The 12,101-nt window shown below is 51.0% G+C and overlaps 1 protein-coding gene across 1 annotated transcript in view; it reads left to right on the top strand.

The window, feature by feature from the left end:
* Positions 1-12,101, top strand: part of LOC147707531 (dynein axonemal heavy chain 5-like) — a 1,425,553-nt gene that overhangs the window by 1,170,110 nt on the left and 243,342 nt on the right. The window contains exon 81 of the mRNA XM_086925656.1: positions 9,284-9,466. Within this exon, the coding sequence (XP_086781782.1) occupies positions 9,284-9,466 (183 nt within the window). The remainder of the gene's footprint in view (positions 1-9,283; positions 9,467-12,101) is intronic.

The following is a 12,101-nucleotide window of genomic DNA, read 5'->3' on the forward strand; positions in this document are numbered from 1 at the left end:
AGATGTCGTCCGAGAGTACTACCGGAACGACGACATCCAGCAATGGTTCAAGGCCTACGAGGTAGCCATGACCTCCCACCGTGTCCCGCGAAAAGACTGGGGGGCCGGGTTGTGGGGGTGATTCGTCAACGAAGGAAGAGATGTCCTGCTACAGCTCCGCGATGCTGAGATGACCTCCTACGAGCATATGAAAGCTGCCCTTCTCACTCGCTATGGGTTCACACCCGAGATGTACCGGCAGCGATTCCGAGACTGTAAAAGGATCCCCGGTACCACCTGGGTGGAATATGTGAACTTTTTTAGCAGAGCCTTAGAGGGGTGGTTCAAAGGCAGCCAAGTCACCACCTACGAACAATTGGTCGATCTCATTGTGTGGGAACACCTCTCCAATAACTGTTTCGTTGAACTAAGGCAGCATCTCCTCAACAGCAAACTGACCGAGCCCCGGAAACTCGCCATCGAAGCGGATCGATGGGAGAGCACCCGGGTCCCCCGGAACTGGGCGGGCGACCAAGGCCGAGCCTCCCAGGGGTCCCACCGTCCGCGAGGAGGAGGAGGAGGCCAGGGTCGGGGCAGGGACACCGCCATGGTGCCCCCCGCCAGCAATCCCCCGTCTCCGGCCGGAAGAGGAAGCCCTCCGACGTGGCCGGGATTCCGCTCCAACGTTGTCTGCCACAAATGCCAGCGACCCGGTCATTACGCCAATGACCCTAACTGTCCCCGAAACCAGCCAGCCAATGCAACGGGTCCGCTGAACCGCCAGATCACTGCCGTCGCCCTCGGAGAAGAACAAGGCGAAGAGGAAGCCGAAGATTGTGAGCCATACCAGACCGAGTGGGAACCCGCAGCCATGTCCCTGGTATGTCTAGGAGAGAGAGACATGGTCCCGCTGGCCCCCATCCCGGCCAACACGCAGAAGTACAGCCAGTGGGTCACCATTAATGGACACCGGGCCGAAGCCCTCCGCGACACAGGTGCCAGTGTGACAGCCGTCCGTTGCCACCTGGTGACCCCAGATCAAATCTTGCCCAACGTACTATGCCCAGTACGGTCCGCGGACAACTCTGAGAGCATGTGCCAGATGGCCCGCGTCCCCTTCGAATGGGGAGGAGTGTCGGGCATGCTGAAAGTGACCGTCCGAGACGATGCCCCCGTAGACTGCCTTCTGGGGAACGACCTGGAGAGCTCCCCCTGGGTCGCCGTTGAACGCAGAGAGCACCTGGGGATGCTCGGCCTTCCTGAATGGGTCTGTGCGACGACCCGATCCATGGCCGCTCGCGCCATCCCCTCCACTGAAGAACCCGAGTGGCCCGAACCTCCACCGCCCGTCATCTCTGGAGACACCACCCCCGAGGCCGGCCCACCGGGACCCGACGATGAAGCATCGGAGCCCCTCCACGACCTTCCGGAGCTGGCCCAGTGGCGCCAGGAAGGTGGCCCCACTCAAGAACAGTTCCGTCAAGAACAAAAAACGTGTCCCTCCATCGAGGGGATGCAACAGCAAGCCGCAGCCCAGAGCGCAGGGGACGCCTCGGGAGCTCACTGGATCTATTGGGACAATGAGCTTCTCTACAGCAAACAGAAGATTGCCGAGCTAGGGGCCAGCCGGGTGCTGGTAGTCCCACTCCGATTCAGAGACTTCCTCCTGAACCTGGCTCATGATGTACCTCTCGCTGGGCACCTGGGGCAGGACAAAACTTACAGCCGCCTGGTGACCCATTCCTACTGGCCTAAAATGAGGAACGATGTGATCAACCACTGCCGAGCCTGCCCCACCTGCCAGGCCAGCGAGAAGAGCCGCCGAAAACTAAAAGTCCCCCTGCAACCCTTCCCCATCGTCAACCTTCCTTTTGAACGGGTGGGGATTGACATTGTGGGGCCCCTGGAGCCCCGGACAGCGCAAGGTCACCGGTTCATACTCGTCCTGGTGGACCATGCCACCCGCTATCCCGAAGCCATACCTCTCCGGACCGTGACAGCGCCCGTGGTGGGCCGAGCCCTGATGGGGATCTTCTCGCGGGTGGGCTTCACCCGAGAAGTCGTCAGTGACCGGGGCACGAACTTCATCTCCCGATACATGAAGTCCTTATGGCAACAGTGCGGGGTCACCTACAAATTTACGACCCCCTACCACCCGCAAGGGAACGGACTAGTGGAACGCTTCAATCGCACCCTCAAGGGTATGATCATGGGCCTGGAGGAGCCCTTACGACGCCAATGGGACGTGTTGCTGCCCTGCCTCCTGTTTGCCTACCGGGAGGTCCCACAGAAGTCCCTGGGATTCAGCCCTTTCGAGCTATTGTATGGGCACCCGGTCCGAGGTCCCCTAAGTCTAGTCAAAGAGGGATGGGAGGTGACCCCCCAGAATACTCCTCCTGATGTGTACAGGTACCTCTTGACCCTCCAGAACCAGACTCGGCGGTTCAGGGAACTTGCCAAGGCCAACCTCGAAGCCAGCCAAGAGGACATGAAACGCTGGTACGATCAAAACGCCTCGTCCATTGAGTTCGAGTCGGGACAACAGGTCTGGGCATGTCCCCGGTCGAACCTTGCGCCCTCCAGGACAAATGGACAGGACCCTACAAGGTGGTGGAGCGCAAGGGCCCCGTCACCTACCTGGTGGACCTGGAGTCCCCCAGGAACCCCCTCCGGGTCCTCCATGCCAACCGACTTAAGCCTCACTTTGTGCGCTCAGAACTTAGCCTCCTGATGGCTACCGACAGTGGGGCTGAAGAGGACTCCGAGCCCCTCCCCGACCTCCTGAAGACCCTCGAAAAAGACGGCTCCGTGGAAGGAGTCCACCTCTCTTCCGCCCTGATCCCAGCACAACGCCAAAGCTGCCAAGACTTGCTACAGCAATTTGCCGACCTGTTCTCCCTCACCCCTGGGGTCACTCCCTGGTGCCTCCACGATGTCGACACCGGGGATAGCCCCCCTATCCGGCACAGGGCCTACCGAGTGCCCGATCGAGTACGAGCCTGCATCCAGTCGGAAGTATCCAAGATGCTGGCTCTGGGAGTGATCGAGCCCTCCGACAGCCCCTGGGCCAGCCCGGTCGTGCTGGTCCCCAAGGCCGCCTCCCCTGGCGTCGCCCCCGAACTCAGATTTTGTGTGGACTACCGGGGCTTGAACGCCGTCACCCGAACAGACGCTCACCCCATCCCTCGGGCTGATGAGCTGATCGACCGCCTGGGGGCCGCCCGCTACCTGAGCACCTTCGACCTAACTGCGGGCTACTGGCAGATCGGCCTCACCCCGGGCGCCCAGGAGCGATCCGCCTTCTCCACCCCGGATGGCCACTACCACTTCAAGGTGATGCCCTTCGGGATGAAAAACGCCCCCGCCACGTTCCAGACACTCATGAACACGGTGCTGGCGGGGCTTGAGGAGTTCAGCGCCGCCTACCTGGACGATATTGCAGTGTACAGTCTCCACTGGGCCGAACACCTCCAACACCTCCGGGAGGTCTTGGCCGCCCTCCGGCGGGCCGGACTAACAATCAAGGCCAGCAAGTGCCAAATCGGCCAAGGGTCCGTGACCTACCTGGGGCACCAGGTGGGAAGTGGCCAGGTGGCCCCCCTCCAACCCAAGATCGCCGCCATCTGGGCCTGGGAACCTCCGGTCACCCAAACGGAGGTCAGAGCCTTCCTGGGGCTCACCGGATACTACCGGCGCTTCGTGAAAGACTATGGCAGCATTTTGGGGCCCCTCACAGAACTCACGTCCAAGAAGCACCCACCGAAGGTACACTGGACCCCTGAGTGTCAGGTCGCCTTTGAGACCCTCAAGACAGCAATGTTCACCGCACCAGTGCTCCAAGCCCCCGACTACAGCCGGGAATTCATAGTACAGACCGATGCCTCCTATCACGGCGTCGGAGCCGTTCTCTCCCAAATCAATGCAGAGGGAGTTGACCAGCCAGTAGCCTTCATCAGCCGACGTCTGCTGGCCCGAGAACAGCGCTGGAGCACCATAGAGCGAGAGGCCTTCGCCGTGGTGTGGGCCCTCAAGAAGCTCCGGCCCTATCTCTTCGGTACCCACTTCCGGGTGCAAACAGACCACCGGCCTCTGCAATGGCTGATGCAGATGCTAGGAGAAAACCCGAAGCTGTTGCGTTGGTCCATCTCCCTGCAAGGGATGGACTTCACTGTGGAGCATCGCCCAGGCCACGACCACGCCAATGCAGACGGCCTGTCCCGCTTCTTCCGCCTCGGCGAGGAGATTACCTAAGAGGATGGGTGACTCTCCCTGCCTTCAGCTGGGGGGGACGCATGTTGGACCCGGCCTCGTGGCGTGGTCCGACCCCTCCCGCATGGCGGGTCCCGGACTACCGCTACCCCTGTTCCCCGGACAAGAGCCGCACATTCTGCCCCTCCGGGCCACCCCCTAGCTCTTCCTCGACGGAACTCAGACTCATATCCGCAACCCTCTCGGCTGGCCTTGGCCCTTTCCCGAACCACCGTCTCCAGCCCAGCCGCCATCTTGGACCCTCCACAACCAGGCCCCGTGGCCTCGTGTCGACCTCAGCCTCCGGCCCAGCCAAGCCCCGACATCGAGGCACCACCATCCACCCAGGGGATAAAAGAGACCACTTGGCGAGTCAATGGGAGAAAGAGTTTCAATGGGCCCCCATCCGCCTGGTTTCGATCGTCCCCGGCCTCCCTGGGCGCGGGCTCCACCCCCCCGCTGGGTGTCTGGACTCCCTCATCCCGGACCCCCCGACCTCCAAGTGCGAGGGTCTGGACATCAAAGGGCGCCACACCTATAACTGGGGCAGCTCCAGAGCAGGAAGGCAGTTGTATCCTGGAGTCGAGAGACACCGAGACGAACTCATCCTTGGAGGCCTGCTGGCGCTGCCGCGGCCCCTCTTTGTGAACTATCCTTGAAGGCCTGCTGGCGCTGCCGCGGCTCATCTTCGTGAACCGTCCTTGAAGGCCTGCTGGCGCTGCTGCGGCCCGTCTTCGTGAAACATCCTTTGGAGTCCTGCTGGCGCTGCCGCGGCTCATCTTCGTGAACTATCCTTGAAGGCCTGCTGGCACTGCCGCGGCTCATCTTCGTGAACCATCCTTGAAGGCCTGCTGGCGCTGCCGCTGCCCGTCTTCGTGAAACATCCTTTGGAGTCCTGCTGGCGCTGCCGCGGCCCCTACCAGAGAACCATCTAGCTCGAGGATTGAGAGCTGTACGCCAGATATCCCCGTACCAGGCCGGTACCGAGACTGTCCCGCTACCCCCTTCCCACAGAGACTAGAATTGAAGGGATCCCAATATCCTGTTCCTTCTGTATCGTTAAGAATACCCTGCCTAAGAATACCTATAAAAGTACTGAGAACCTATCTTTGTGTGGCGTCCATCTGTGGGGGGGTGGTTGCTCGTCCGTACGATCTAAGGAGAGGACCCTCGCCAGGAGGCCTCTCCCACTTGCTCGGCCAACCCTCAGGTTCCCCGTCTAACAAAAACAAAACATACCGTAGCATACAGCATCACTCCACACCACGACAGCATCACTCAGGGGCCCCACAACATCACTATGTGCTACCACAGCATCACTGAACGCCACAGCATCACTCATTCGCCATCACATCACTCAGCGCCACCACAGCATCAATCTATGCAACCATTCAACAACACCTGGTTCAAATATGTTCTCTCAATGTTTCAAGCTTTATTCCAAATGTAACAAAAAGATGTTAATATTTCACTTCTGTTCTTGTTTTGTATGTTCCTCAAAGATCGCTCAGATCTTCTACAACCAGTCGTCTCATCGTTCCTAAGAATCATAAATGTTATCAGGGTGGATGTTCTTTTTCTTTTCAGGCAATAAAATGCTGTAAATCATTGGAACTTTAACACTGTACTGTCACCAATCATTTGAGTTTCAATGACAACTGAAAACTTGGTTGTTTACTAGATTGCTCAATTTTATTTCTACTCATGACATATGTTTTTCCACAATGCCAGACAGCCTAATGAGTATTTGTGCATGTTAAAAATTTTCAAATAATAACATAAACAACAATATTAAATATAATATCAGAAACAAATACTCAGATTTTCAGCACATCTATGGTTGCCATAGAACCACATTAGAGAGAAGAAGATAGCCATGTAACCTTTTCAAAGCTCTTATTTTAAAAGTCTGGATGACCATTAGAATTGCAACAAGAGTTTTAACAAAAGTCACCTTTAGGAAGTATTTTGGGAAATCTCAAACACGTAGGAAGAAAAACCACAGTTCCATATATATCATCCTTCAACTTTCCTCTCCTTATTCTCCTTATTGTAGTGGATTGTTCACAGAGCGGACAAGCCACAGCAGTAAGCTTTACCTTATTTGTGCATTAGCAAACTTATTTTTTTTTATATCCATTACTGGAAAAATAGAAAGATGTAGCACACATTTTCGTACGTGGTCTCCACCTATAGCAAATAGACAGTTAACTCTCACGTTGGAGTTGTGTAGAATGACTCATTAGGTGATATTGGGGCCCCATGTATTTATGGCAAATAGCTACTATGAGTAATTGGATTGTTGGTTGAGGGGAGTATGAGCCCTTCTCAAGCATAGCCACAATCCCTGTCAAGTGAACCACAAAAGTCACAAAATTAACTTTGCTTAACCCTCTGATAGCTTGACACAAACATCAGTCAGCCTAACTTAGAGGCAGTGTGTAAAGTATATATGCAGCACACAAACAACAATACAGTGACAACATAACACAAGAAAAATCCTACACTAGTTTCGAACAAGAGAGTACATTTTAATTAATCATTTGACACCAAAACTACAAAAATCCAATCAGTAGAACGGGAGTTATAAATTTTGAAAGTTTTTAGTGCAATCTAGCGCCTAAAAGATCAACACACCAACTGTGGACATCTAGTTGCGTGAGACCTGGATAAAGTAAAGAATTCTAGCTGACTGCAATGGAGCATCGTTCAGATACAAGAAGTAGATTGGGCTTGGTCTCAGCTTACCTTCGGACGTAGAAGAAATTTTAAAGAAACATGTCTGAGAAAGTACGGTTCAGTGGGGATTGGAAGCTAGCAGAGTCCAGGAGGCATCGTCATCTGGGAGATTCTGAATGAAGGTGTAGTGACGATTTATGCGTTCTTGCTTTGTCACTTTTTTGGAAGTCAAAAACCTCCAGCGGGATGAAGCTCCAGGCTGCATCCTGCTAGGGCTCCAGGAGGCCTGATACCCTTCCAGAGAAGAGCCGCTGGACAGGATTTTCTGCTGAGAGAAGAATATAGCGGGAGTTGCTAACATGTCAGGCTAAATGACATGTATGATGCACCTTGGCAGATTGGCGAGAAGGTAGGTCTCGGTCTCATCTATGTTTTAAGAGCACTTTTTGGCATACAATGTGCATATCCTAAGTTTGGGATTTTGACTGGTTGGGCACCTTTAGCCCCACTTTCATATTCCAGGACTAACGGGCAGCACTTGGATATTCATTACTCACTTGAGGCAGGTTCAAGGTGCACTTTGGAAGATGTTGGAGATTTTTGTGTACCTGTAGCTCTGAACAGGAGGCCAGCAAACTAACCCTTGGAGTCACTCTGGTAGTCTTGGTTTCAAGCAGAAAAGCAGGTCTCAAGCAGCAGGGCAGTCCTCTTGAGGCTGCAGGGCAATCCTCTGAAGTATGCAACAGGCATAAGACAGCAGAACAGTCCTCTGAGAGGTCTTCACAGGCCCTGAAGTGTGTTGAAGAGTAGGTCTGTGGGTCCTATTTAGATACTCAGTGCCAGCTTTGAAGTGGAAGAAACTTCTGGAGTTTTTTCCCCTACAAATTGTTCTGAAATCTTCTTTTTTCCCTTTCATTGCTCAACTGGGCATGGGGTTCCAAAAGGCTAGTGTGAAGTACTTTGTGTTGGTGGTGAGGCAGCTCCATTGAAATGTAAATGTGGCTGAACACGGGCCGTCCCTCCCATCATGCCAGGATGGCTCATCCAGCCAACGCCTATTCCTCCTTTGTGTTACACAAAGCCAACTGTTAAAAACACTTAGTCATCTGGCCCAGGATACAGGCTGTAGGACCAGAAAATGCCAACTTTCTTTAAGTAGCCATTGAGGAGGATTTTAAATTAGAATTCTTTAGACACTAAACGTGATATTTCCATCTGTTCCCAAACAAAAGTTATATCTTACTGCATGTAGTAAGGGAACCCAATGTTATCCTATAGAAGAGGTGGGCCTCCCAGTAGTGGAAAACGAATTTGTGGTAAATAAGGTAAAGCTTACTGCTGTGGCTTGTCCGCTCTGTGAACAATCCACCACAACAAGGAGTGTGGAGAAGTTCTACGGGGAACTTAATATTAAAGAAACTGCTGCATGTTTGCAGCTTGTCTGTATCATCTTCAATTGATTTTATCATGTAATGAATGATAAAAGGACAGATGGACAGTGAACCATTCAAACTCTCTGATTAAATCATTGCTATATGTTAACACTACACACGAGCAATGTAATTGTTCTTTATCTGAAAAGGTGTTTTTATGTCCAAGGACTGGGAGCGCCAAAGACTTTTCATCTGCCTTAAGTGGTTGCATTTCAAGGGTAAGGTATTGTTATGGGTTCTTGAGTATCTCAGCGTCTGCCTACTTAAACCAGTGCACATCTTGCTAGTTGTATTCACAGTCTTTAAGCTGCTCTGGGATCTTATAGAAAGGACAAAGGCTATATATCTAGCTATCGATCCATCTATCTATCTCTCTATCTCTATCTATCTATCTATCTATCTATCTATCTATCTATCTATCTATCTATCTATCTATCTATCTATCTATCTATCTATCTATCTATCTATCTATCTATCTATCTATCTATCTATCTATCTATCTATCTATCTGTCTGTCTGTCTGTCTGTCTGTCTGTCTGTCTATCTGTCTGTCTATCTGTCTATCTGTCTGTCTGTTTATCAATCCATCTATTTCAAAAGTCTATTATATAGTTTCAGAAAAGAAAATTCTTAAAGTTTCTTTTCACAACAATATCCCATTAGTCCGCACATCTTCACCTCTTCGATCTTCTGTGTATTTGTGCAGATTGTGAGACTATGATCTCTACAAAAAAAGAGTTGCCAAATACTTTGCTTTTACATGTTGGAGTGATACTTGTATGAGCTCCTAGTCTTATTTAGCACAAAGGATTAACTCTGTGTCATTGCTATAAGCATCCTCACATTAAATAATGACTCTGTCTAAAGCATAACAGGGAAAGGGCCACAATGTAATGCATTCATATTGTGCAAGTGGAATATGAAATACATTTTTTTAATTTTAGATTGAGTTGAAGAAGTTGGAAATGAAGGGAATTCCTAAGAACAAGTTGGCATTAGACAACTCCTGTGTTTTAACCAGTGCTGAGGGAAGCAGTGCCTGGGTTCTTGTTTGTGATCCAACTGCTCAAGCCATCCAGTGGATCAAAGATCATCTCCCACAAGCTTGCACAGAAGTTCAGTATCATGTAAGTTCCATCTGTATTGTATAAATAGCTATTGCATTGTGGGAGGGCAGGTTTCATGTACAGGCGAGGAGGCTGTATGTATTTGCCAAAAGACCGAGTTTTATTGTCAGAAGTACCAAGATTTGGTGACACAACAGGTGATTCTTTCGTTTCCTCTTCAGATGTAATCCTGGTCGAGCTGGAGTGGGGAGTAGAGGGCGATGGTTCTGGCTCCTCTTCTTTGAGGTCAAGGTTTTCCCCCCAGAGGCTCATAAGAGAGGGAAAAGAAGGGAGCCGTCAGAAATGTGCTTTGCAGTTACTTCTGTGTTTGTAAACCCATCACCACACCTGAAAGTGCACAAGAAGAATCACTGTGGTGTAGTTGTAGGGGAGATAGAGTCTTGTTATAGGTGCCTAGGGAGCCTATTCGTGTGTTCATTGGGGGAAAAAGGTAACTTAAACACTGTTTCAAGTCCTGCCCACAGTATACGAGTCAATTGCGAAGTTTAAGCATTATGAAACGATAAAAGAGACAATAGGCCACAGTAACAAAAATAAGTATGTTTTAGATATTCACTCAGTATTGAGGGTCCCCGCCAACTTCTCACGTAGCTATCTCACCGGTATCTACAGGGTATGATAATCACACCACACTCCCTCTGGGTTTTGACCCGCCACCCTTTCCGGTTTACTACCCTTGTCCCTCACACCACCATCCTGTTCCCTGAAGACGCTGCCACTCACCGGCTCTGCCGCAACTCTCCAGAGTTGCGGCCACTCTCCAGCATCCTCCGGTGGACTCCACCAGTCTTCACACCCCGCTCTCCTGATTCCTGGTCGACGTCCTCCGCGGCATTTTCCGTCCTCGGCTCTCCTTCGATTCTCTGCGGACAAGGTTTGTCTCCTTCCGTCATTCTTCCCATCTCCGTCCCTGTTCCTTTCGCGCCACCGGTTTGAACCGCCTCCTCTTCGAACTCGCCTCCTTTCATTGGTCTTTCCGAAGCACTTCCTGGGTCATACCCGCGCACTTCTGGGTTATCGTTGGCTCCACGCTGTGGAAAAACAGAACAGCGGAATGGATTTCGCCATGTTACTGGATCCTGTCGTTCCCGGCTGTAGAGAGGCCCATGATCGAAAAGGGGGGAATCCGCCCATGTCGCCACACGTCCTTTCTCACATCCCCTTTCCCTTGCTGTCCTTCTACTAGGGGGTCACCTCCTGGGGAAACCTGGATAAGTAGTCCAGATTTCCTTGTTCTCTTCCTTTTCTGTGTTTGGTTCGTAATCGGTAGGGTTGTAGGGAAAGGAACCACCTGAGGATTCTCTCATTATGACCTTTATTTCTGGCTAACCATTTGAGTGGAGTGTGGTCAGTGTACAATGTAAACTCCCTGCCTTCAAGACAAATACCGTAAGGTATCTATGGCCCATTTAATAGCTAGGGCTTCCTTATCTATGGTAGCATAGTTCTTTTCTCTTGGAAAAAGCTTACGGCTGATTTACAATATGGGTTTTTCACCTTGGGGTGTTTCCTGGGACAAGACAGCTCCTAATCCCTGATCCGAAGCGTCCGTTTGTAAGATAAATGGAAGGGAATAGTCAGGACTGGTCAATACTGTATCTGAGGTCACGGACGTTCTCAAGGACTCAAATGCCTGATTAACATCCGGGGGAGGATGTTGGAGTATTTCTTTAGTTTTAACGTTTTTCTGTAGTAAATTAGTCAGAGGGGCTGCGGTTTGGGAGAACCGAGGGATAAGCAACGGTAATAACCTAACAACCCCAGAAAAGCTTGTAAATCCTTCTTGGAGAGAGGTAAGGGAATTTGGGAAATGGTGGTTAATTTTGAGACTTATGGTCTTATAGCCCCCTCTCCTAATAAATACCCCAGATACCTAACGGTTTGGGCTGCTAGATGGCTCTTAGCGGGATTTATTTTAAGACCATATTGTCCTAATGTCTGTACTACATGGGATAGATGTAAGAGGTGTTGTTCCCTGGTATCGCTATAGATGATTATATCATCTATATATGCTCCTGCATATTGTTCCTGAGGTTGCAACACTATATTCATCTCCCTTTGAAACGTGGCTGTGGCCCCATGCATCACAAAGGGTAGCACCTTAAACTGATACAACCCATCCGGGTTGGAGAAAGCTGTTTTTTCTCTGTCCTGTTTCCTGAGTGATATTTGCCAGTAGCCTTTGCATAAATCTAGGGTACTGATGTACTTAGCCCTGCCTATTCTTTCAACCCTTTCATTCACCCGGGGAAGGGGGTAAGTGTCAAACTCTGAAATCTTATTGACTTCTCTGAAGTCGATGCAAAATCGTACCGACCCATCAGGTTTGGGTACAAGTACAATAGGCGAGTTACACTCGCTTCTGTAGGGTTCAATTATGTCCATTTGTAAAAAAAAAATTAATTTCTTCCTGGATGGTTTGCCGACGAGCCTCAGGAATACGATAGGGTCTTAGGCGAACCTGTTTCCCTACAGGGGTTTTGATAGCATGTTCAATAAGAGTCGTCCTGCCTGGAGGTATAGAGAAAGTATCCTGTAGGGGCTGTAAAACTTGTGACAGGCTGTCCCATAGTGTGGGAGAGAGCTCCGGATCCACACATTGGTCAAACAAGGGTGTCTGTATCTCCGTCATATT

Source organism: Lissotriton vulgaris, chromosome 6 (assembly GCF_964263255.1).
Source record: "Lissotriton vulgaris chromosome 6, aLisVul1.2, whole genome shotgun sequence".
Lineage (NCBI taxonomy): Eukaryota > Metazoa > Chordata > Amphibia > Caudata > Salamandridae > Lissotriton > Lissotriton vulgaris.